Genomic DNA, 25392 nt, shown 5'->3' on the forward strand with positions numbered 1-25392 from the left:
GGCTTCTCTTATGCATAAAAAGGCTCAGTGAAATAAGCAACATAATGCAAACGAGGCCGATGATAATAAATCTTTGTGGAAATCCACTTCTCAAAACCTACTGCATCTCTAGACTTGACCTTACTCCTGTGCATGGACTCAGGCAGACACAGCACCAAATCCATCTGAAATTATTTGCCTTTTTCCTACTATAGGTTCCTATACAGAGAAAAAAATTTCCTGGTCTAGGTTGGAGTTTCCTTTTTATCTACACTTAAAGTGAAAATGAAGTATGCCATTAAACTGTTACAGTAATTTATCCTTACACTTTCTGCTCAACAGGTTTGCTTTGTTTCAAAAGTATGTTTCTGTGATACTTAAAGCTATGTATATTTAATTTTGTGGTTAAATTAGAAGAGAGAGGAAAACCCTGGTTCCCATAGGAAACATAACCTCCTGCAAGCATGTAACATTTTTGCCCCATCAGTGTGATAAAGAACTTCAATGAGAAACAAATCCTGCCAAGGTTTACACCTGTGTGCAACTGCCTGATGTGTCTTGTTCAAGTGAGGTTAATGAGGTTTTTCCACGATTCAAATTCTGCTAGAGGACTCTTCTGGGCGGGAAGGGGGACTGAGACAACCCTGTTTGTCAGTAAATGATATGTTAAAATATAATGAGAGATGGGTCTAGTTCTGTGGGCCAGGATTTGGCTCTCTTTCTGTAGATCTCTTAATAGGACACCAGTTGTTTTTCCTGTGGGCCTGGGGTCTCGGGGCAGGGGGGAACTGTGACATTCTGCTGGTCATCTCGCTGGGGATGGGAAGAGAAAATATCCCCACCCCACGGTGAACACCAGCCGTGACAGACCAACACTGGCCGCGCTGTCCCTCAGAGGCGCGGCGGGGGCTGTAGGGCCCGGTCCTTGCCCTGGGCGCGGGGCAGCGGCAGCGTGCGCCGGTCACTGCAGCCGGCGTGGGGCGGCCCCACGGCCCTGCCGCGGACTCGCGTGGGGCTCCCGCCGGCGGGGCCCGGCGCTGGTGGCGGCGGGGCAGGGCCGCCCTGGGTGCCCCCGCCCCGTGGGGCTATTGCTGGGCGGCGGGGTGGGCAGGCTGCGCGGCTGGTTCTCTCCCCGCCCGCGCTCTCTCGCTCCCTCCCTCTCTCTTTCTCTCTCTCCCCGCGAGTTTACCCAGCAGTGCTCTGGTGCGGGCGCGTTTCCGCCGGTTTTTCCTGTCGGAGAAGGGAAGGGGGAGCTGTTTTCTCTCTCTCTCTCTCTTCGCTCGCAGTATATTTTCTCCTCCTCCTTCTCCTCCTCCTCCTCCTCCTCCTCCTCCCCGGCTATCTTTGTCTGGCTCGCAGCACCCCGTTCCAGCCCCGCGTCCCTGCCCCGCCGCCGCCGGGACGCGCAGCCCCTGCCCGCCGGTGCCCGGCGCCGTTTGATGCGAGGGCAGCGCCGCGGGAAGGGCTCGGAGGTGGCGGGGGCACCGCCGCGGCACTGGGCGTGAGCCGCCCTCCCCATGCGAGAGCGGGGCCGCGGCTGCCACTGCCGGCTCCCGGCGTGAGCGCCGCCGGCCGGGCCGAGCCGTGCCGTGCCATGCCCGGGTGCGGGGCGCATCGTGAGGCTGCCAGAGGCTGCCGGCACCGGCGCCGCTCCTGCCGCCGCCGCCGCGACATGGTGTGAGCCCGCTGCCGCCGGGGACGCGCGGGCACCCACCGACTCACCCGCTCACCCACCGACCGGCCGGCCGGGATCCTCGGGGGGATCCAGCCCCGCACTGCAGCGCGGGGAGACGGACGGACGGACAAACCGCAGCACCCCTTCTCCTTCCTCCTTCCCTTCCTTCACCTCCCTTTTCCCCCCCTCCTCCTCCCACCATCCATCTATCTATCCATCATCCCCCCCGCCAACCCCTCCCAGTGCTGAAGAGTTTCAACCCGGCGGGGCTGGAGTGAAGAAGGGAAGGGCGGAAGGGAGGAGAGGAGCGGAGCTCCGCGCAATTCACAGCTGCTCCAGGGAGGGGGGAGCGGCCTCGCTATTATTTAACAGAGAAGAAAGAAAAATTTAAAGGAAAAAAAAAAAAAAGAAGAGACGGGAAAATGGCGAACGATTCTCCTGCAAAAAGTCTGGTGGATATCGACCTTTCCTCCCTGCGGGTGAGTGCCGGTGCCGGGGGCCGGGGCGGGGGCCCCCCGGGACCGGCGCGCCCCTTGCCGGGGCTGCGGGGTCAGCGGGGTGGGAGCGGCCGGGCCCGGGGCCGGTGCCGGGGCGCGGCGGGCCGCGGCCGCGTGAGGGGAGCCTTCCCGCGGGGGCGGGCGGGGGGACCGCGGCCCTGGGCTGCTTTTCCTTTGTTTGCATGTATTGGCATGTGCGTGGAAAAACAGGGCGCAACAGCTGCACGCCGCCAGCAGCCGGGTTCGCTGGCTGGGCTCTGCCAGCAGGCATCGCCTGACAAAAATGTAACCCCGCTTCTCTTCTCCCCTTTCCTCCCCCGCCCCCTCTGCCCCTTCCTCCCCCTAGGACCCCGCTGGGATTTTTGAACTGGTGGAAGTGGTTGGCAATGGCACGTACGGGCAAGTCTACAAGGTTTGTGTCAGAATTTCTTCTCCTTTTATTGTTGCCGATTTTCCAGAGGGTACCCGGTGCCTGCGGCGGGCTGAGCACACGGCTGAAGGCGAGCCACCCGCACTGGCAACCGGAACAGTGAGGGGTGGTAGAAGTGTTGCCCTTGTCATTGTTACTGGCCTTGTCAAGTTTGTCAGCCTCTTGGCTTCTGCTTTTTCAGATGGGTGCAAATTACTTTCCCAAGTACCCATCCTGAAATGATCAAATGTGCCTTTATTGTTCTTCTTACTCCTCTCTGTGCTCTCTCCAGAGAAATGACCAAACCAAGTGGACGCTGTCAGAGTCTGGCTGGGTTATACAAATACGTCCACAGGCTTATTCAGCTTTGCTGCTAGAAATCCTTATGGAAGTTGCTGCTGCAGTGACTTCAGACAAAGACATTTGCCTTAATTAAAATTGTCACCCGGTTTCCTTGTTGGAAAACCTTCAGAGTGTTGAAGCTACGGGGTTGGGGGCGAGTGCATCTGATGGGCTGTGCAGAGAAGAGGGGTGCAGAGTGACAACAATAAGTGACCGAAGCAGAGAAGCTTATTTTTTGAAAATCAGAATTCCCAGAATAACCTGTTTGACAAGTGTATGACTTTAAAAAATAGAAATCAGAGAGTGCCCATGTGGGTGTGAAGCTAGCCTACTTTTTTTTTTTGTTTGTTTTTTTCCCCTTTAGTATGCAGTCCGTGGAACAAACAAATCTTGAGATTGCATGACTTTGCAGTGAGTGCTAGGTACCAGGATGACAAATTATTCGCACAGACTTAATACTTGGCTAAAGACTGAAGGCTCTAGCCTTAAACTGTAGAAATGCAAGATGTGTTTGGAGGGAGAAGGAGAGAGATGAAGATGCTTAGCTGCTTGTTTGGTTTTTTGGTTGCTTTTTGTTGTTGTTTTGTTTTGTTTTTCTTTTTGCTTATAAACAAGGGAGTGTAATTGGTGAGTTTCCCTGATGGCAAGATACTGCTGCTTGCAGCTCCAGTAACTAAATAAAGCGCTTTGGTGCCTCTTCTGCAAATGAAACACATGTCAGTTTGTTTTGAGGGCGTGAACCTCAGCCTTCCTGATGGAGATTTAGTCTGCCTGTGCAGTGTATGAGTTGCTTTTTAAGACTTGAGCTGGAATAGCCAGGCTGCTGCTGTTGGTATAAAACTGGAAAAAAGGCTCTCAAAAAGCCACAGGAGAGGGGGAGGATGAGTAAAAAGCTGCACTTTGACACAACCTCGACCATTTAATTTTTTGCTGCCATTTGAAAGGACACAATTTTTTTCTGTAATCCATTTGCTCCCAGAGCTTGCATCATCTGCATCATCATTAAAAAAAAAATTAATCGGGTGTGAATGTGTGACTTGAAACTCTCCTGTTAATTATTGCAATTTAGTGCATTGTTTCCCAGTGTACTTGTTAATGCTTTTGAGTTAATGAGAAAGTTCTCCGTAGTTTAACAGTCTTGACAACAGAAATTTAAAATTTTGTTTTCCTTAACTAAGGTAGAGCTCTCCTAGAATATTTAGTATTAGAAATGAAACTGAGCACATGCATTTATTGTCTTGGAAGAGCTGAACAAACACTGGATGTCTAAAGACACCGGTGTCTGTGATAACGGGGAGCAACAGGCAGTGTCCTTGCTTGCTGTAGAGTCTGCTAGACAGTAATGGATTGACAGGTGTTTAAGTTTGGGTTGGCACTGCTTCTTCTTAGGCATTTACCCACATTTGTGTACATACACTGATAATGCGGACACCTAATAGGGCTGTATGTAAACAAATAATACCAAACCAAAAAACTTCCTTGCTGTGATAAGCATCTTTCTTTTTAAAATAATGAAGTTATGTAAAAAAAAAAAAAAAAAGTTGTTGAAATAGTATTTAACTTTTCTTGGCCACTTTTTTTTGCTAGGAAAAATGTTCCAGGGACACCCAAAGATGAGACTGTATGTGTATGTTTCGAGGGCTTTCATAGGAACGGCATAACCGAGGGAAAAACGTGTTTACGGTGTGCTTGCTTGTTGCCTTCCGCTTTCCTCCTACCCAGCAACCGCTTCTTGAAATCCCTCTTCCTGGATGGTTTTATTTCCCTTCCAAGCGGTCTGTCATCCCAAGGGGCTGGGGGTGGGGTGGAGGTTGCTTTTGAGGAGCCGAGCTCCGAGATGTAGTTTGATGTACTTCCACATTCGTGTACAGGCATCAGCGATGATGTCACCCGGGAGCGGGATTGGCTGGCTACCTGCCACTGCGGGGAGGACACGGAGGGAGCGGGAGAGGGCATGACGTTATCTCTTTGTCTAGCTCATACACCCGCCGATGATGCCGAAGGTCGTTTGCCTGCCTGGGGAGTTTGCTTTCCAGCAGCGGTGGGAAGGGGACTGTGCCAACCTGTTGAAAAGCAGAAAATAGTCCTGTTTCTCTCCTCTTTGCCTTAGCTGAGCTAGCTGGAAATAGCTCATCTATCTGGCTAGTGATATTTCTGTAGCTAGTTCTACCTTAGCTATTTATTTAGCTATATGTAGGTGTATAGATGTTTATATATGTATGAAATGTGAGGGCAGCCCTTGGGTGTTTGGCACCTAAATGCAAGTGGAGTTACTCCTGCATTTTATGCATTAAATGGGTTGGCTTAGGTGGAGTGTTACTGTGGGCCTGGGACTTCAGTGGTGAGGTGTTAAAAATACTAAAGTTTTATGCACAGTAAACTGAGAATAGGTTTAGATTAGACATTGGGGAAAAAATCCTTTACTGTGAGGGTGGTGAGGCACAGGGACAAGTTGCCCAGAGAACTTGTGGATGCCCCATCCCTGAAAGTGTTCAAGGCTGGGTTGGATGGGGCTTTGTGCAACCTGGTCTAGTGGAAGGGGTCTCTGCCTGTGACAAAGGGGTTGGAACTAGATGATCTTTAAGATCACTTCCAACCCAAACAGTTCTGTGATTCTATGATTCTTAAGTTTATAGAGTTTATATGAGTTTCATTTTCATAACCTTGCTTACACCTCTCCTGTGTGAAGGAACCTTGTGTGTCATGAGCAGCTTGTTACACAGTGGTGAATTGATTTAAAAAAAAAAAAAAGAAAAAGAAAAAAAAAAAGAGGTTCCCCAGCCCTGGGTAGCTAAAAGAAAGGGATGTTTTGGGGAAGCCTTTGCCCAGCACAGGGGAAGGGGTGACGGGGTTTGGCTCATTCGTCCTGGGGCCAAGCAGCGCTTCTCTGCTGCTCCTCGGAAATCCTGGGGAATGAGAGTGGTTTTCCCTTTCGTAGTTCGTTCGAAACCCGAGAACGATGGCGTGGAAGTTGCACCGCTTAGATTAATGAGAAAGCAAAGGGTTAAACGCTACCAAGTACAGCCGGCAGCGTTCCCTCCGAGCAGAGCCGGGGAAGACCGGGCGCAGAACCCTCTGGGTCGGTCGTTCTAACACTTTAAGGAGTCCCACGGCAGTGCTGGAGTTGGGAGGGAGAAATTTCCCTTGAGTAGGTCGGTGTCAGCTGCCGGGAGCCGAGCGGCGTGTGCGGGCCGGCCCGGGCCGCGCCTGGGCCCGCGGCGGGCGGGGAGCCTCGGGCCGCCCCCGGCCCGCTGCCAGCGCCGCTGTGCCCCCGTCAGGCGGGGCAGGAACCGGCACGGATCCTGGTGTTAGCCTGCGCTTTTGCTTTCTGTGCTTGCTGCTGGCTTGTGGTGCGGCTGGGATGCAGCGTGGATATGCTGCCCATGTCCTTCCTTCCTTCCTTCCTTCCTTAGCCGAGTCCCGCTTCCGTGTAACTGGAACTTGTAGCCAGCTCACCAAGTTGCCTTAAGGGCTTTTTTTGATCTTTAACAAGTAGTGGGAGAAGCATTTTTTGCATTGCTGCGGTTAGATTTTAGTTTTTCACATCCAGCAGTAAGCTTAATATGAAGTTTGGCTTGCACCAAAATGAGAACACTCCTGAAATTTGTCTCAAGATAAAATTTTTTATCTTTTTTGCAAGTCATTGCTATTGAGCTTAAATATCTACACCATCCAAAGCCTGGTGGATATTTGCTTCCCTTCTGGGTTTTGGTATTTTGGGGTTTTTTTAATGCAAAAATTACCTGTGACCTGGCAATTGGTTAATACTTTCGAGATTTTAAAATCTCTATCATCTGATCATTCATAGAGGCATAAAACTTTGTAATTTTTGAGCTATGTTAATTTGCTCAGTCACTTTCTCTTTTCTTGTGTGTGTGTCTGTTTTTAAAGACATCTAACACTTTAAAATAACCATTGTGAGTGTGCTGTTGTATCTCACAGCACATCTTAATTCTCTTGTGGCAGCAATGACTTGGGTGGAAGGATATATTTGTGGGAGTTCTGAGGCATAACAGGAGTGCACCAGAAAGATGAGAATTAGGGATGATACTCCTAATTGCCCTCAACGCCGGCTGGAGTGACTTTCTAAGAGCATTATAATAGTTAATTCATAGTGAAGGCTTCTTTTGTTGATCTATGTTGCAGCCTTCCAAAACTGCATGTAAATGATGTGTATTGTCTAACTGCTGGCTCGTAAAAGGAAGTGATGTAAGATGTGATCGTTTAAATGCTGATTTGAAAGTAAATTAAAACTTGGCTAAATGTTTTCTCACACTAAGGATACCCTATTTTTGTGTTAATGGACTTTTGTCTTACAAGGTGACTCTGTTGGGGGGTAGGAAGATAGGACAGTTCTTGGTATTCTCTAGTAACTCAGTTAAGGGTTTTTTTTCCCCTCCCTCTCCCCTTTGTTTCTCTCACTGCTAAAGGGACATCATTGTGGATTCAAATGATTTTGTTAAACATGAGTACAATTCCAGTCTTATCACTATAAAGACAAACTGTACTGGGGATCAGTGAGGTCACTGGCTTTCAGGAACTGGTCCAGACCAGCTCTCTTAAGTATGAATTGCACTTCTTCCCTTCCTCCTGTGTTTTTTTGTGGATTGTGTTGCAAAGTGAGACCTTGCTGTTTTAGAAATCGTGGAGGACCAGGCAGCAGCTGGAATATTGGCACTTTTTTGGGGTCCTGCAGCTGGATGTTTACTCTCCTGTCCTCCCCTAAATTGGCTGAACTTTTTACCAGTTCTCCATCACCCAAATCCTTCTTAATTAAATATACAAAAGCTAGGCAGGTGGCCAGTGGGGATTACTGATATTTATTTTTATTAAAGAAAAAGAGAAAAGAAAGCAATGTGCCAGTTGTGGGTAACCACATGTCCCTCTTGTTCTTCCTCCCCCAGTCCATCTGCCTGTTTGCAAAATGTGGGGCTTTTGCAAACTCCTGGGGCAGGGACTCCTTATTCTGAACTAATTAGAAGAGGACTTGGGTGTGTGCAGGGCTTTGAGGTGATGGATGTAACAAGATCCAGCCCAGAGTTTTGTGCTGACTCCTACAAATTTTTTTTAAGCTTTCTACGGGAAGATACTTCAACTGGTGTGGATAAAATTTCAGTTGAAATCATCTGGTACTCTCTCCTTGCTTTTCTCGTGTGTGGGCTCTCTCCCCCTTAGCAGTGGTAGGGGTTGTTTCCCTGGGCTTTTTTAGGTGGAAGGTTTTCCCTATCAAGGTCTCTTCTTGCACCAGGCATGAGGAAGGTGAGCTTTATCTGTAAGGCCTGGAGTAGGGGTTTTTAGTAGTTTTGGGATAGTGAAGAAAGGAGAAAACCAGGAATGTACACCTTCCTTTCCTTATTTTGTTTTTGTTCTTCTGGTAATGTCATGTAGTTTGGTGACATGTTGTCAACTTCCCAGCACCAGAGCCTTGGCCTGATAGTGTGCAAAAATCCTTCTTTTGGTCTCTGTTATTGATGCCTTAGGATATTAGCTTTTATATTTTTCATGTATTTGTAATTCTGCAATGCTTTAGTGTGTAAGTCTAAAACTCCATATAGCCTGTTAGCTACTGTTCTCTCGTTTTGGTCAGACAAAACAAATCCTCTCTAGGCCTGAAACTCAAGGATACCTTACTGTCTTAAGCCCCGAGAAATGTGAAGAACAGTGGTTTATGGGGGGAGCACACTTGGGGTAAATGACTTCATTATCTGAAGCTGTAATTGGAGAATTGACCGCTGATGTGCAAATGGACCAAACTTATAAAAGTATGGAAACCTGTGACCCGGTCGTTTGGTTTGGTTGTAGCCCCTGGGGCTCTGAGTGCTCAAAGTGTACCTGAAGGCCCTTCAATAAATATACCCGCTCTTATTTTCTTAATTTTGTCTAGCCTCTGTTTTTAGGTAGCCTCATCAAGGCATCATGATGATGGCAGATCTGCATCTCCCACCCAAGGGAATGATGCAGAGGAATGTCCCCAAAGGCAATGCAGCATTACAAGAGGTGCTCACCCTTTGCATTTCCTTGCCTTCAGCATATACATTTTTTAGTATATGTTTTTGGACTAGAATGCTAGCTAACTTTTCTCATGTGGTCTAGCACGTGTTTGTATATACACATTATGTTCTAGTCATCTTCTTTTTAAGTGGTACTTGCTGTTGCAAGAGTGATTTTAGCCTGGTACGTTGTATACCTACCTTCCTGAGACATGTTTTCCTTGGAGGAAAGTGGTATTTTTGTTTTTTCCATTTTACATTTCTGCCTGTACACTCTGGCTCCACCAGGCTTTGACGTTGATATTTAAGCTCAATAGCATTGACTTGCACAATGTGAGCTTGACTGTAGTCAAAGTTACAGTAAGATCCTTATCTGCGTCGTTATTTTAGGTCTCAGCCCACAGAAAGCGGTGGAAAGAATTCAGCTTGCTTGAACGAGAGGTGGATTTGGGAGGGGATCTCATAGCTTTGCACAAGAGTTCTCTTATCAAATACTTTATGTTTGTAACGTTATGGGTCCCTGATTATTTCTCAGGTTAGCACAGGCTCAAGAAAAGATACTGTTGGCTCTAAAATCAGACAACTATGGGAAGAAGGAGGAAAAAACCCACAGCGGTACAGAACCTTGAGGCAGCTTTGTTTGTAGAGGGCTTGGGGATTTTGACATTGCATCTCAGTATTATTTATTTCCAAAGGGTATTTTCTGCCTTGGATGTGTCGTGAAACACTTTCATAGAGGCACAAAGAATATGCCATTGATTACAAGCTGTGGAGTGCTGCTCAATGGCCAATATGCTGTTGTGAAGCTCATAGTACCTCTACCTAAGCCTTATTCCTGGTCCCCTGTCATGTCCTGAGCAGGGCTCGATGTATCTCCTCCGAGGTGGCCACGGAGCCCTGTAGTCCTAACTCGTGTGGTATCTATTTTGGTGTTAGAAAAAATGACAGAGCAGCTTTTTGAAAGAGAAGCAAATACAGACTGAAGGCTTGATAGTATTGCCGGCAAAGCACTCCCTTGCTCTCCCAGGCTTTGCTGTCCTGCAGCAGAGTGAAATCTGCTGTTCTGAATGTAATGAATAATTACAATTTGACCTCAGTGGTGTTGGTTTTAATTTGCTGCTGATTGGGAAATCTGTGAAAAGCACCACTAAAGAAGGATGAAATCACAGAGACTGGGGAGTGGAGGTGCTCACCCTTTCAGAGGATTTGCACTTTTGAGGCACATAAGGATTGGATAAAGGTAGGAATGGAGTAGGCTTTTCTCCATTTTACTTAGAAATTGGTGCAACTAAGTCCTATCTCTAATGCCCTGTGCAGCTCAACTGTGTGGGCATGAAGGGTGTTGACATCTCCCAAAGGTTCTTCTGTGGCCTCCTGCTACACCTTGCGTCATAGTTGCAAGTGAAGGGTGAAATCTATGGCAGGATTTGTAGTTAGGAAGCGATAGTGAGACAGTTCAGAGAGAAGCAGTCTACTGAAGGTGAATTTACAGAGGAAATCAGAAGATGAAGATGGAGAACATGGCTTAAATGTAGAGAATGAATTAGAGGACTGTTCATAGTTATGGGAAATAAAAAGTAGTGTGGAGTCAGGGAAATGCGTAATATAAGAAAAAGTAAGGGGCACCTTAGTTGTTAGTAGAAACATATTAGCACATGTAATTTATATTAAAAATATATCTATTATGAAAGAGATTAGCTTTTACCCATTGCTGTTCACTAGCCAGCCAGGCTTTGGACTTATACACACCAGGGGAATATTCATTGACACAGGTTTTTGTGCTGATTTTATCATGGCCCAGGCTGAGGAGACCTCCCTTAGCTCGCCTAGCCGTTGTGACTATGTGCCAGAGTAAGGGATGTCTTTTGGGGGAGATTGTTTTGCACTCGTGGCAAAATGCTTATTTCCCACCAGAGCTGCGCTTCCCTGGGTTGCTCTGGCACTGTGGCTGTCATTATCACTGTACAAACAGGACGCTGCAAGTGCCAACAGGTCCTGATTGGCCTGTCTAGCAATAAAACAGCTAGCACGGTAAAACTCCTTCCATGGATGCAGTTATACTGGTATTGTAGGGCTTATCTGGTATGTCTCTGTCACCTCCCTTTGGAGCTGTCCTGTGGCGCTTTGATAACAGTTGCTCTCTGTGCAGGGATTGCAGTGACTCATGGCTTTGTACCTGTGGCTGAAGGAGCCACATGAACTGTAGCCACTCGCTTCCCAGAGCAAGGTAGCACTACCCCTGGAGAAGGTCTGCTGTGGGCTGTGGTCAGGATGTGGCTTCTGGGGCTGTAGGTGGTGTGCCATGGACGTTTGTCTGCTTCCTCCCCTGCCCCTGTGTGCCCTGGGCACCCCAATAGCTCCCTGGCTCTGGGGCTGCTGGTGAGGTCCACTTGCTTAGTGCTCTTCTCACCACCCTGGCTGAGAAAGTCCTAGAAGATCCCTCTGGGCACCGTAGATTTGCAGCTTTGGAGGCATGGTGCTGCTCCACTCTGTACCTGCTTCCAAAGGTTTTCCTTCTAGTGCCACTCTGTACATGGAAATGCAGGTCCACATGTCCATTCATAACACCCCTCTGCTTTGTCTTTGGCTACTCACTCTGTGATGTATTATCCCCAAAAATGGCTTTTCTTTTCAGTATGTCTGTCCTTGGAGTTCCCCTTAGCGTCACTGGATATTTTAGGGCTCTGAAAGTTGTGCTGGTTTTATGTGTAAGTATTTGGGTTACAGTCTTCTTATGTTGTATCAGTCTATGGTATGGGCTTGTTGGCTGTAGTTCCTGCACCTGGCAACTTCACCAGAGGACAAAGGTGAAATGGGAGAGTGTTATTTAGGTAAAAGAATGACAGCAGCTCAAAATAATTGATTTGCATCAAATCTGTTTTATTAACTTCCTGAGGACTACCAAGGCGATAGTTTACTCCTGCTGGTTTACCTCAAAGCTGATGCACTCTGAGATTTTTGTATTTGGCACTGTTAAAAATTACTTGAAGTCTTAAAAATACGACAATTTCAGTTAAACTCTGGTGATTTCAAGAGCTTCTTCCCAGGATTTTGAGAGAGTAGCTGTAGGGGATGACAGTGGGCAAGAGTTCATGATTCTAATTTAAACTCTAAGCTCAAAACAAAATAAACCTGTCTCAAAACTTGCTCCCTAAACTTTGAGCTGTCTAATGGTATTGGGTTGTTTTGTTTTCAAACGTAGAAAAGAAAAGCTTGAGGCCTATGGTTCTTAATGTGTTATCGTAAAGTATTCTGTGCCCTGCTTGGGTTTATGTATCTTAGAGTCAGGTGATGCCATGAAGATTTTTTGCCTTTTCTTTCATACCCCTGTTATACCTTTTATACAAGTTCTATATTCCTAGTGCTTTTTCCCTACATTCTTTGACTTGTTTGTCAAGGTAAGAGACTAAACATTTTAGAAGCTTCGTAGCCAGGGATCAGTGTGCCCCAGACCCCAAGGTCCTCTCCAGAACACATTCTGTAAACCAAGATAGAACCATCCAGGGGAAGGTTACTTGGGGAGGGGGGCTCACTTGAGCCTCTCATTGGGGAATCTTTGATAGATATGCTAATTAGTAAAGCCTATAATGTTATACCTGATCTTTTGGGGAATATTTGTCAGGGGCGCATTTCGATGCATATGACCTGGACGTGTGCTCCTAAGCATCCTTAAAATAAATACCAAGGTAAAATCCCTTTTCCCCTTCTAACAGTGTATGACTCTTGATTTTAAGACCAGGAAAAGGCATCACAGGGACCCCCCCAATATTATTTTGGTTCATTATTTTTCTTTGTTTTTGTGATTTGCAAGGGAAAATCAGTAGAAAACCTAAAAGGAAGCACAGCTGTACCTGTCTTACAGGGCTGTTGTCAGGAGGGAACGCTTGTAACTGAGTTATAAACCCCTACAGACAGGGGTACATAAAGAAGATCAATATGCTGGTGAATCCTTAGCTGTAGTCCACTACCATATGCTACTGCAATAATCAAAATAATTCTTGGGAGAACTGGTGCAGCAGAGTTTGCAAATAATGATGTGGTATTTGCTGACTGGAAGCCCTAATTAAATTTCTTTTGTGCTTCCCAAAAATCTGATAGTGCTGTGTATCTCCAGTTATGTTATGGTGGCCTGATGGGTGAAAAATGCATTTTGTAGTGACAGCTGCTTTTACATACAGATGCTTAGTAATTTACAGCTTGTTTCTGTGCAGTGGGCTTGGATGGTACCTTTGAAGGTGCTTAAGTAGGTGGGCTGCTTACTGTCCTTTTGCTGTCTAATCTGAGCTGTGTGTGCTCTTGGACTCAGTGGAGAGAAATAGGACAGGGGAATGGCCTCTGGAGGTAACTACCATAGGATGAGATAAATTGCTCTTTACCTGAGTCTTTGTCTGTTACTTAAAATGGGAACTTCAGATGAATGTCTCAGTTTTATTTCTTCTGAATGTCTAAGATTGGACAGGGTGACCCCACTCTGTACCATGCATGTGACAGCTCCTGCTGTCTGTGTTCTTTGTGGTATATATAGTAGGAGTGAAGATGCCTTTGTAAGTGAATGTATGAAGTGAGTGATGTGTAAAACCCCACTAGCTCATCATGGAAGGGAAACACCAATTTTCTCTAAAAAATGTCATAAGTAAGTGACTTGTTTTTGCATATACCAAGAGGTGAATGTGCTTGCTCTCAGTTAGGATTCTCTGCACTCTTATATGAAGTATTGGAACTTATATGATACAGTTTTTCTCAAGCAGATCCCTCAGAAGTTTTGCAGAAATAAACCTATCAGTGTGAAAAAGTGGTCAGTGCCTTGTGTCTCCTCTCTGTGGCTCTGCAGTAAGTGCTGGGGTCTTTCCTGTTCAGGTAGATTATACATCTATAGAGAACGCATTTAATCTAGGTTACTGTTTGTCAGGTGAGAATTATAGAGGCACTTTAGGTTTTTCATGATGTTGATAAGGGTTGTAATTAAGTGCCTGACATTCAGACTTTATTTCAAATGTGTGCTTCTCTGCAAGGTATCCTTTCCCATCAAACGTGCTTGGATTTTTTAAAATTTATTTTACCCACCTGTATTGTTGTTTTCCCACCTGTATTACTTCTTCAGCTAGTAGGATTCAGTCTGGTTGTGAATCTTGTGTTTAAATCTCAGCCTGTTGTAAATCCAAGCATCTTTTCTCTAATTAACGCTTGGGTTTTCTTAAGACAATATCCTGGATATTCCTTCAGCAGCTACAGCAGACATTCCTGAAGTACTTGAAGTTTCAGATTCCACACCATTTGTTAAACTGAACTTTCAGTTGCCTGGTAATCTCCTGTATAAACGCAGAAGGAAGTGGAACTCTCGTGCTGGTACTCAGGTTATCCACTGTGCTTTACTTCAAGGTGAGGAGGTGGGAGGGAAGTACAGTGGGGAACTGATGTAATTTATTCTCTGCCACTGAGGAAATACGAGACAGGTACAGTCTAAACCTCTGAACATAGAGTAGGTATGTGCTTTAATGAAAAGAGATCCCTTCTTTTGCCTTAGAACTAGCTGGGATCAGTTTTCGTGCTTAGCCATGCCAAAGAGAAGGAAGACTTTGCATGCTGACCCTGTGGTCTCTTAAAATCTCTCCTTAGGTGACTAGGTGGGTGGATCTCATGGAGCGAGTCTCATGGTACCCCTGCTTGTTTTACTTGTATTTGTGGTGGAATTATGTGTCATCCTGCAGTTGGTGAGGTTTTTGCTTAACTGTCTGGCAGAAAGGCATGAACTGAATTGCTCACATTTAAGTGTGAGGTGAGGAAGGTATTAGGTTATTTTACCATGACTAAACAGCAGCTTTAATACCTTTAAAATTGGTATATTGACGTTTATGAGCAGATATCACATTACAGTGATAGCTTCAGGGGCCTTCTGCTGCGTATGTGAGCTCTTGGTTGATTTAGAAAGCAAATAAATAAAACTTTAAAGGTACCTTAACACAGCTAAGCATGTTAAATCGAATATGGAAGGTGATGCTATATCCTTAGATTATCCTGTCAACTGCTGCTATTTCAGCAGATGAAGTTAATGATGTACTGTTGCAGAAGGAACAAAAGGTGCATCATTGAGAACTATGGGGGAGTCTGGGATGTGAGAGCTTGTCCTGGGGTCTGTTTGGAGGAGTCCCTGTGCTGCAGAGTTGGGGTTTGGCAGAGCTGGCATGACTCCAGGCTCCCTTAACTTGTCGCCTTCGCCTGTGTTTCTGGTGTGGTCTTGTGGGGGACAAAGAATGTCAGCCTATTAATAGTGACAGTGCAGGCTTTTTCTTCATCTTCATCTCTTACAAATCACTGGAATGCTTTGAATAACAAATAAATGAAAAATCTTTCTTTTTTTTTTTCTTTTTTGTTTTTAATCCGAGTGTTGTGAAAAGTGCTCTTTGCTCTTCTTTTCCCCCATGTGGAACACACTGAAATTCTCTGAGCTGACTGTTCTTGGGGACTATGGAGAACACTCTATGCAGCTCCCCCTGTGTGTTTTCACCAAGAGTTAAGTTCTGGGGTGATGACAAGTAAATGTGGGGAAAATGTTTCAAGTCATGTGAAAGAAATGTTACTTGCTAAATAACTTGAGTGTTAAAAGAAGGAATGGGAAAAGCTTTTCTTAGCCTTATAATCTTATACGGCAGGGAATGAAAATCTTTAATATTGACCTAATTTTATTTGTATTTAAGATCAAAGAGCCCTTGTGAATGAGTTGCTTGTCTTGTATGTCAGTGGCTTTATGGTCTTCTGAATGGCTTGAGGCACTAAATCCGTTCTGAGTAATGCTACCTTTCCTTAGGTTTCCTCTGAGGTAATGGAAATGGCTCTAATTTCTTCTTCAGGAATAAAGATATATTCATTATTGAGAAGACTTCTTTTGGGCTAATTGCTGAGTTTGGAGGTGCCTCCTCATGGACCAAGTGTTGTGGCAATGCTTGTGCTGGGCTTTGGAAAAGGATGAGAGAAATGGGCAACCAAACCACTGTTATTGACACTGCCACTTTGGTCACAGATCAAGTCCTTGCTGTGATCAGGGCTGGCTTTGGAGTGTCCTCATCTGCTGCTGCTCTGCATCTCTAAGCTCTTTGCTAAACAGTCTGTCATCAAGTGCATGCTGGTGTTGTAAGAAGGTGTGTTTTGTATACATATGCTGTGGTTGCATTGGGCTGTATGGGAAAGGGGAAGGTTTTATTTTGTGCTCCCTACCAGAAGGATTTCCTATTGCAGAAAGGAGAAGGGAAGGTTGGGTAGACAGATGGAACATCTTGGGTGGTATCTGGTTACTTTATTCCCAGAGGGAGAGGGATCCTGCTGGCTTACATGATCCAGAGCTGTGCTGAAAGCACTGGGTCTTGGAGATACCTGGGCTTGCTGGAGAATCTGTTGACCCAGAAGCACCATAATGTGGGTTTTAATCTTTCTCTGTAACTCAGATAGGAGAAGATGGGAAAAGGAAATGTGAACAGCATTTCAAATCTGTAAAGATGGCATCAAAGTGGTTTGTAGATCCTTGTGAGTTTGGAAACAAAGCCAGTGGACTTGGGTATTAAAGTGTTTTGTTACTGCTTAAATCTGTTTGCCCTGTAGGATTGCTATGCTTAGGAGGAGATTCTTCTTAAGGGAAGAATCCCAAATCCATTTCTTTCTTTAAGAATTATTTTTGTGGGTGCTGTTGTCTCAGCTGTTGGCTGTTGTGAAATGGCACATGTAGATGAAAACCCACGGAGGAGGGTGTGGGTTATATGGTACCTCTGGGGTGGTAGTTGTGTCTGCTGAGCCTTGGCTGCTTGTGGGTCTTTGTCAGTGATGGTGGATGCTGCTGACTTGGCAGTGCCTTTTCTCACCTCCTCTGCTTGGAGATGGTACTTATTTGTGAGAGTGACAGGTGCCCAATAAACTGGGAATATCACAAAGCCTTGCTGAACTTTACCAAAACCTGTCTTTTTGTCAAGGTTAGCTGAAAAGTTTGGGTTGTGTTTTCTTTGCAAGAGTTCTTGGTTTAAAGCTCCATTAATTGTGTGTCAGTTACCATATGTGTTATGATAATAACCAAGAGTGGAAAAGACTAGATTTATTTCAGTAAACATTTCACCTAGTAAAATTTTAATAGCTTGTCCGTATTCAAAGGCCATTCCTTTTTCTCTTATGCAGATAGTGCACCCAGCAGCAGTACAGAGTGTTTCCCAGAGAGATGTGTTTGTAACCTGACCTTGAGATGCTGCTCTTCCCAAGACAAGGACAGGGTTGTTCCAAATATGCTCAGTCCTGAGTTTCTTTGCAAGGCAGAAATTGAGTTTGCCTCTGCTGTGCTGGATTCTGTGGGTTTCTTTTAATAGCACCTATGGACAGCTTTGAAAGATGATAAAAACAACATGCTGAAATGACTAGGGACTTGCGTCTGAATCACAGCTGTCAGCAAAACCACCTCGTTTCGGGAACGGTTCTGCATGACGGCAGAAAGTCTTGTGAGCACCCAAGCCAAACTTCTCTTCAACAAATATGGGATTTCATGGTTTCGGTGTTTTGAGGGAAATGTTTTGAATGTCTTTTCTGTCTCAGGCCAGCAGAAATGCAAACCTTAACAGCTTATGAAACCGCCTGTATGCTCATAATTTAAGAGATGTAAATGTCATTTGAGAGATAAAGAGAGATGAAGAAGTATAGTGGAATAAGAGCATGACAGAAGCAATCATTCTGCAGAGTTGAGGTGTATATTGGTTTAGCTTAGATTTTTTTTTGTAAAGATAGAAGTACTTTGACTCTCCAGGAACGGACCCTGTCTGCTGATGTCAGAGGAACTAAACTGAGTGTCAGACTGGCTCTGGAGCTTGTGGTTAGAGCCATGTGGGCAAAGGCTGGCACATTTTTGGTTTGAGACAATGTTCACTTGTCAGACTTGAGAGAAAGAAGTATTCTTTCTAGAAATAACACTTTTCGGAAGTGCCTCAGGTCCTTAAATTCTTTGACTTATTCTTTAATTTTTTCTTGTATAATGAATTTTGTAATTTTGCCCTCCTTCTTAGCAGTGCCAGGTTTCTCTCCCTTTCTGTGGTTTGTTTTGTCCTTGCTGTCTTCCCTCAGACTCATCTGATGTGGGTGAATTCCTCCTGCTGTTCTCCCTTCCTCTAAACTCTATACTCATCATCTTTTGCATTTCTTCCTCTAGGCTTTTCTGAGACTTTTTTTTTTTGTCTAAAAGTAACTAACAAATAGAAAGGATATGGTTAAATCCACATGACCTCTGGTCTATTGGCTGTAGTTCTGCTGAGATGAATGAGGTATATTTGTTTTTATGTTGATGTGTTACTCCACATGCATTCTGTACCTTCTCTGGATCTTTTTTTTTTTTTTTTTGTGGTCTCTTTTTACCCTGGATTTCTGAAGAAATGAAGCTTTTTCCATTTCATTCTGTCCTCAACACTTTTTCAGCCTCGGGGCTGACTTGAGCTGTGTTTTGATCTGGGTTGTGGGTCTGAAATCCTTACAAGTTCCATGAAAAAATAGATGACTAGGTAGATGGGAATGAGAGAGCCTGTTTGCTCTTCTCCTCCCCCCTGCTTTTCAGTTAAACCCTCTCATTATTGGTCATTGGGAAGATGTGTGCCCAAGATTCAGGTTACCCCTGCTTGTAGGTCTGTCTTCTGCTCCAGTGGGGTATTTTTTTTACCCTGGTCTTTCAGAGAAAAGGGTGATGCCATTTTCTGAAGTTCGGGTGTTCCCCAGCAGTCAGAGGAGCTCTGAGGGGATGTTTTGCTCTCTCTCAGGGCTTCTCTCTCCACTGGGATTGAAGATGTGAGATTTGGATATGCTGACTAAAGAGCATTGAAAGTCTTTGTCTAGACAAGGCATGCTGGCCTTGACACATGCTAAGTTGGTACAGTTTAAAGCCTTGGGTACTTAATGTGTGCTAACCTCAGGAGGTAAATCCAGGGCTAGACAAGCCCCTTAAGGAGGTGGTGGACAAGGTGGGGATTTCTTTGCATTAGTCTTTGCTGTAACTTCAGCTGGTGCCTGAATGCAAAACTAGTAATAATCAGTCATAAACCCTGGATGCTTTTTCTCTTGTCAGCTCCTGTCTGAACAGGGGCTTTTTCATGACACATGCTTGTTTGCTCATATTTCTCTTTTAAGGAAAGCAGTTAAACTAGGCAATAACCACCAGTAATTCAGTGCTCTGTTAAGCATGTAATAAACCAAGCCCCAGATCCCTTGGTCTCGAGCCATTAGAGACTGCCACCCTTTGTTTCTCTCTTGGTGGGGAGGAGGGAAGAAATGGGGCACGGCCGGCTTCTGGTGTGGGAAGGATGAAAGGGTGCCAAACAGGGGAGAGGTGTGATGGTGCAGTGCTCTGAGGACAGGCATCACCATCCTGCCCAAAAAGTGCAGGATCAAACCCCAGCCTGCGCTCTGTGCCTGTGATGGTAAAATATGTGAAGTCTGCTTCAAATTCATTTTAAAAAGGAATTGCAGCTTGTGATTGGTGCCAATTCAAGTACGGGTTTCAGCTCATCCTGAGGCAGGCACCTCTCCTTGACTACAAGGCTTGCTATCATATTCTGACCTGTGTTTAATCCAGGTGCAGCCCACCTGTGGGCTGGCCAGTAGCTGATTCTATTCTTCTCTACTTGCAGTCATTGCTAAAATACAGCCTTCTACTGAATTGTCAAGTGGACTTTGTTAGAATTTTTGTTTTGTTTTGATTTTGTTTTTTTATTTTTTAAATGAAGCTACTCCATGCAAGTGTTGGTGCAGCGTGGAAACAAAGCAAAGGCTTTAACCAATGTGTGGATACATGTTTAGGACATGTGTCTTATAGACTCTTACTGTAAAAAACAAAATTAAAGTGCTATCTTATCTCTGAACTGCTCCTTTAAGCCTAAAACACTGCCTCTGAAAATCAGTTTGCTCTTTACCAAGGAGAATGGCTTCATACTCTCTCTCTCTGATTTTGCAAAAAGCATTTCCAGAGGGGACCTTTCTTATACTTATGCAGAACAAATTTTAGCAAAACATTTCACTTTCTTTTCTCTTCAGCTTTATGAAAATGAACTCCATCATGACTTTTCAAAGTGTGGGCTTAGGCAGAAACTCTCAAGGCATTTCAGTGCTGGTTCTGATGCAGCTGTTAGTTTAAGAAATCTCTTTTTAAACTGGAGGTGGCTGTTAATTTTATTCAGGAGAGGAAAATGCAGTGTTGAGCTGGGTAAACTGTGGTTTAGCTGATACTTATTTTGAGATTGGGTGTGGCAGGTAAAAGACACACTATCAGAAACATGAAAGAAGAAAGACTGATTTAAATTTTGTTGCAACAAAATTTTAACAACCTTTTCTAAAATTTTCTCCTTCTGCAACGTAAGTTACCAGCACTGCCATCTGGGAGAGCACCATCACTCCCAGACATCCTGCTTTGACTTCTTTATTGCAACACTTCTGCCTTTTCAAAAAGTAATGTGACTTTTAGACGCTCAGCACAGTTCACTGTAGGACAGGTAGTATACATGAACTTTTGTGTCTTGGTCCTCTAGGTTTAAGGAGGTACCTAGTGGCTCTGTAAATGCTGAATGGCAGTGTATAAGACAATAGGTGCTAGGCAACTGTTAAAGAGGAAGTGGGGGAATTGAGGGAGGAGAGCAGGTTGTCTCTCTGGGTCTGCCTTCATTATCTTGTCTTGAAGCTTCCACGTGGACCATCACCACATTCTGTCTCTGGCTCTGTGGGTTAGCCTGTGCGATTGTCCCCCTGAGACTGTGTGGGCATCATGGCCTTAAGAAATGGTTCATTTAATTTGTCTAGATGATAATAGCATTTGATGGGGGAAGCTTTAAATGTGGAGTTACTGCCTTTGGAGCCTGGAGCTTAGTCACAGTTTTCCTTGCTGGTTGTGCTTCTCCTCCCCAGATGTGTTTGGGGCGATCTGCTCCATGCACAGGAGCGATGCTCTCCCCTTGGGATCCGTCCACCCCTTTGCTTTGATTCCGACTCTGCTGCCCAGGAACTACTTTTCCTGTCCTTCCTGGGTGTGGAGTGGATCGGAGAGCAGGGACACACAGCAGGCTTATTATACTCAGTTTCCCAGCCCGCCAGGTTTACCAGATGAAGTAAATTATCTATTCGGATTTTTTTCACCTCATGGCTGAATTGAGGAGTGTGTAAGGGTGTCTAGGGCCTTGTGCCATACAGTAAGCAGTGAGGGATGAAGACACTGCTGTATGTCTTGTCTCCGGCCTTGCACGTGCTGATTGCCGCTGTATCCCAGATTCGGTCTTTCAGGTGCTGGGTAGTAATGCAGTGGTCCCTCTGGTAGCAGCAGGCAACAAATTATAAAGATCAAAACTCTCTCACTTGGATATCTGCGGTTTTGAATGTACTCACATAGCCTTTTTTCCCCAGGAAAACCATAATTGCATCTATTTTTTAAGATTCCCTCCTCTCTGCCACTCCCCCCTGCCCCCCCCCCCCCCGCCTTGATCTCCATGGAGGTGACAGTTGTGGCAGGATTGAGCCAAGTCTGTTTTTTTAGGTATTAGGAGGTACTTAGAGGAGTTTCTGCTGAGATCACCATCTGGACAAAGATTCATTTACTGAGGAGCTACACTGGCTCCAGGGGAAGACTGTTCAGATGGGGTGTGTGTGGTACCAGCAGGCTGAAAAGGCAGTAAGGGAAAATACAGGCTTCTATATGGTTACTTTAGGGCACTGTGTTTCTTGAAGTTTTTACTGGTTGAAAAAAAGCAAGTAGTCATTGCAGATGGGCTTGGTGCTGACCTCTGTAATGTACTGGGTAGGCAAAGGACTCTTATTGTTAATTGCTCCTATATGGCAAATTCTCTAATAATGTAGGTGCTGTAGTACTTGGGAATCAATTTTTCCTTGCTGTGATCTGGTCCTGTTCCCATCCTGTACATGAATTGCTGAAAGCAGCTTAGGTTCTTGGGAAGAGTTTAAATTGCAGCATATTTCCAACTTCACCCCTTGAAGTGTTTGGCTCTTGCCCTCAGACACGGATCTTGTTAGTCCTGCTCTGCTGAACTGCTCTGCTGAACTGGCTGTGTTTCATGCTCTCTGTGCTGGAATTGACTGAATATTAGAGCCGCGTGGACATGCCACACATGTCCCACTCTGGGGGCATTGCACTGGTGGGGCTTCACATTTAGGCACCAGAAGGATTAAAGGGCACGCTTTGGAAGGATACTACTTCATCTTGCTGATAAGCGGCACTGAGCACACAGGAGGGAGAGGGGGTTAATGCCCCTTTTACCCAGAGTCTGTTTAAAGAAAGGCAGTAATTCAGCTAAAATATACATGCACAGTTCATTTCTGTTTAAACTGAAATTACTGAGTAAAGAAATGCATCCTGGGAATGGATTAAGCTGTATGTTGGGAAAGGAACACATTTCTCTCAAGCTCAGTTGACAGCAATACGCTTTGGGGTTTTCTGTATTAAATATTTGATAAATCTCTAGTAGACGTGAATTCTGTGTGGTTTTAATTACTTTTGATTTTTTAAGCCTGCAGGATTCTGACGTCTTTTTTTTCATCGTGATCCTTTTTCATCATGAAATGAGAATTTGGGTATAAACGTTCGTAGCCACATCCTGGTGATGGGCATAGTGATCTCTGTGAAGCTGGCCATAAGACTATGTTTTCAACTCTGGGAGGTCCAGAAAGCTCTGGTCCTGAAATTTATTGCTTCAGAAATATTTGATTAACTTTGTTGTATTATTATAAGGTTGGTTTTATTGCTATTTCCTATACTGTATTAAAAAACCGATTATTAAAAGTGCAAACATATGTATTTCCTTGTAATGGACCCTTTCTTTTTCTGCTGTTGGCAGCAGTTTGCTGTAGGATTGTTAGCAGCCAGTGCTTCCAGGCATGGTGGGATGGGGAGAGAGGAGTGGTGGGGAAGTATTTGCTCCTCCTATTTTTTTTAAAAATATTTTATTTTGTCAGAAAATATTTAGGGGGTTTGGTTTGGTTTGATTGGGTTTTTTTGAGCTGGAGAGAGGTTAATTCTCCCTTTGCGTTCTAGAGCAGGAGTCTGGATCTTCCTCTCCTGTTGAGTTATATTTGAAGCATACTTGCCCATCTGTGTGCTCTAAGTATGTAGGTGCCACTGGCCTCTGTGCCTGTTTGCTTTCTTCCCCTCACTCTCCCAGCTGGGCAAAGCCCAGACTCTTCACCTGCCCCCTGCATTGCATTCCCAGCTTTTGGATAAACTTGTCGTGTCAGGCAGCCATGGGCACAGGTGATTTCTGCTGAGCAGATGCACCTGCATTATGTCCCTGTGTAGTTTATATCAGCCAGTGCAGTGGTGTTCTCAAAAGCACTGAATGGAGAGGAGGGAGGTCAAGGGGAAAAAATCCAACCCAGCCTTGAGCAGTTGCTTGTAGCTGTTTCAGGCAGCCTATTCTTGCGGCTGCTTTATCACTCATGTGCTTGGGGCCTGCAGACTCTGAACTGCAGAGGATAAGAAAAAGAAATAAATCCACTCCAGCAAGAACTTGATTTGCTTGTTTATGGTACAGATGTATTTTCTAGCAAGAGCAAAGGTTTTTTTAAGGGAAAAGCACCGATTCTGTGTGAGCAATTGTGAAATTTTGTTGTGAGTAATGAGTACATTCCTGTGGAAAGCAGGACTGTTAAATTCTTTCACCCAGCTAGGGGTGCAGGCTGGTGTTTGGCAGTTTTTCCCCATTTCTCCTTATTTTGACCAGATCTGCAGCTGTTGGTCTTTTGAGAGACCCTTTCCGGAGAGGTCTTCTGTGACTTAATTTTTTCCCCCCTCCCCTACTGGTATTTTCTTGGTCTCTCAGTTCGCATTTTCCATTCTTCAGAATATTTAATACTTGAGACATTAATCTTTCTTCAGTCTGTTTTCCATAAGGTTATAGGTATGTAAGAAATGCTGGAGACAGCTAAATAAAAAGACCTTCCTAGACAAGAAATATAATACAAGCCACCTGAGTAGCTTGGTCTTCTCCAGCTGCCTGCTAGCAACCCTCCTTTTCCCTCAGCCTCAGGGCCTCCATGAAGTCTCTCCCCTCCAGATTTGCCAAGTGCTTGGTTGCCTGTTAATCACCAGTAATAAAAAGTGTGTTAAAGATCAGGTGAGTGTCTAGGGATGCTTGTCAAGGCTGTATCTCCCCAGTCTCTGCAGCTTTTTCCAGCAATGAGTGTGGATGGAGTGACTCGGACCCCCAGACTGCAGCTGAGCGAGCAGCTCACCTCTGGGTACAGGCTTGGCCATTTCCCTCTTACCCCTTGCCTTATGCAGAGACAGGTATCGGGCATATCCTCATTTTTCAGGAGACATCAGGGATGTTGTGTTGTGTATGGCTGGGGAGAGGATGTGTTTGCTGTGTGCACAGCACTAGTGCAACTTCTGCTGAAGGGCTGCAGCTCACCCCGCTCCTTACTCTGAGAACAGATGTGTTTTGAGGGGGTTCTGCTACTATGGACAGCCATGGAAAGCTGCTCTCAGCATGGATATGGGTCACAGGGTCACGGTCATGTAGCTGATGAGTGTTGATGTGTGTCAGGCCTTGTGTTAGCCATGGATGACCCTCTGGCTGACTGCAGGTTTGAAAGCTGAAGCTCAGGTGGGAGAGCCTGTTGGTGCTGTCTTTGTCCATCACCTGCCTGGGCCGATGCTCGTCAGCACCTTGGTGTTGCCCAATGCTGGTTCCTTGTCAATTCATCTCTGTTACACAAGTCATTTGCTGACAAAACAAAGATCTGGGTCACTGCTCTTAAAATAGATTCAGCATTTGGCAAATTGCTCAAGCAAGCTCTCCTTGCCTCTGAGAAGGCAATGTCAACCCAACCTCATAGGGATACCCCTAAAAAGCACAGCATCCTACCGCAGAGGCCCTGTCAATTTAGCACACTTGCCTAATACACTTTCAAAATGCAATGCCCAGCTGTTTGCTCAATGTTTGACTTGTGCGTTAGGGAGTAAGGGCTTTTTCTTTATGTTAATGTAGATATATGCATCAATATGAATTGTTTTGGTCTTTTTTGTTTGGGTTGCGTTTTTTTGTTTTAGGAGAGTTTTTTTTGTGGTGGTCTTTGCAAATCTTTTCTTCCTTTCTGCTTTGGTGCCTAGAAGTGTGATCGGCATGTTTAACTTTCATCTGTAACAGCCATAATAAATGGTAACTGTATAAGGTGATTGTTGCCTTTGCTTATAGGGAGAGTCTGGTGGTGCCACTTTCACCTTGGTAACAGTCATCCGGTAACTGCTTTGAACACGCTGTGCCAAGTTCATGTGTGGGCGCACAACCGGTCGAGGTTGAATTACTCATGAAATTAATTTTTAAGGTCACAGCCAGGCTTCTGTAGACTCTGATCCTGAGTTTATAGGATGATTTGCTGTACTACATGCCTTTCTCCCAGAGTTCTGTGGACTTCCTGGGCCTGGGCTGCAAAACGTGCTGCCTGGTGGTTTCTTCTGCTTGTCCAGGGGATTTCCTCCACTTTGAAGAGGACTAC

At 45.2% G+C, this 25392-nt stretch overlaps 1 protein-coding gene across 10 annotated transcripts in view; it reads left to right on the forward strand.

Moving 5' to 3' along the window:
* The first annotated feature begins 2044 nt into the window (after positions 1 to 2044).
* MAP4K4 (mitogen-activated protein kinase kinase kinase kinase 4) overlaps positions 2045 to 25392 on the forward strand; it is a 167021-nt gene continuing 143673 nt past the window's right edge. For all 10 annotated transcript variants that reach the window (XM_032100382.1, XM_032100384.1, XM_032100388.1 and 7 more), the window contains exons 1-2: positions 2045 to 2133; positions 2498 to 2563. In XM_032100382.1, the coding sequence (XP_031956273.1) occupies positions 2077 to 2133; positions 2498 to 2563 (123 nt within the window). In that variant the 5' untranslated portion in view covers positions 2045 to 2076. The remainder of the gene's footprint in view (positions 2134 to 2497; positions 2564 to 25392) is intronic.

The sequence above is a fragment of the Corvus moneduloides genome, chromosome 2, assembly GCF_009650955.1.
Source record: "Corvus moneduloides isolate bCorMon1 chromosome 2, bCorMon1.pri, whole genome shotgun sequence".
NCBI lineage: Eukaryota > Metazoa > Chordata > Aves > Passeriformes > Corvidae > Corvus > Corvus moneduloides.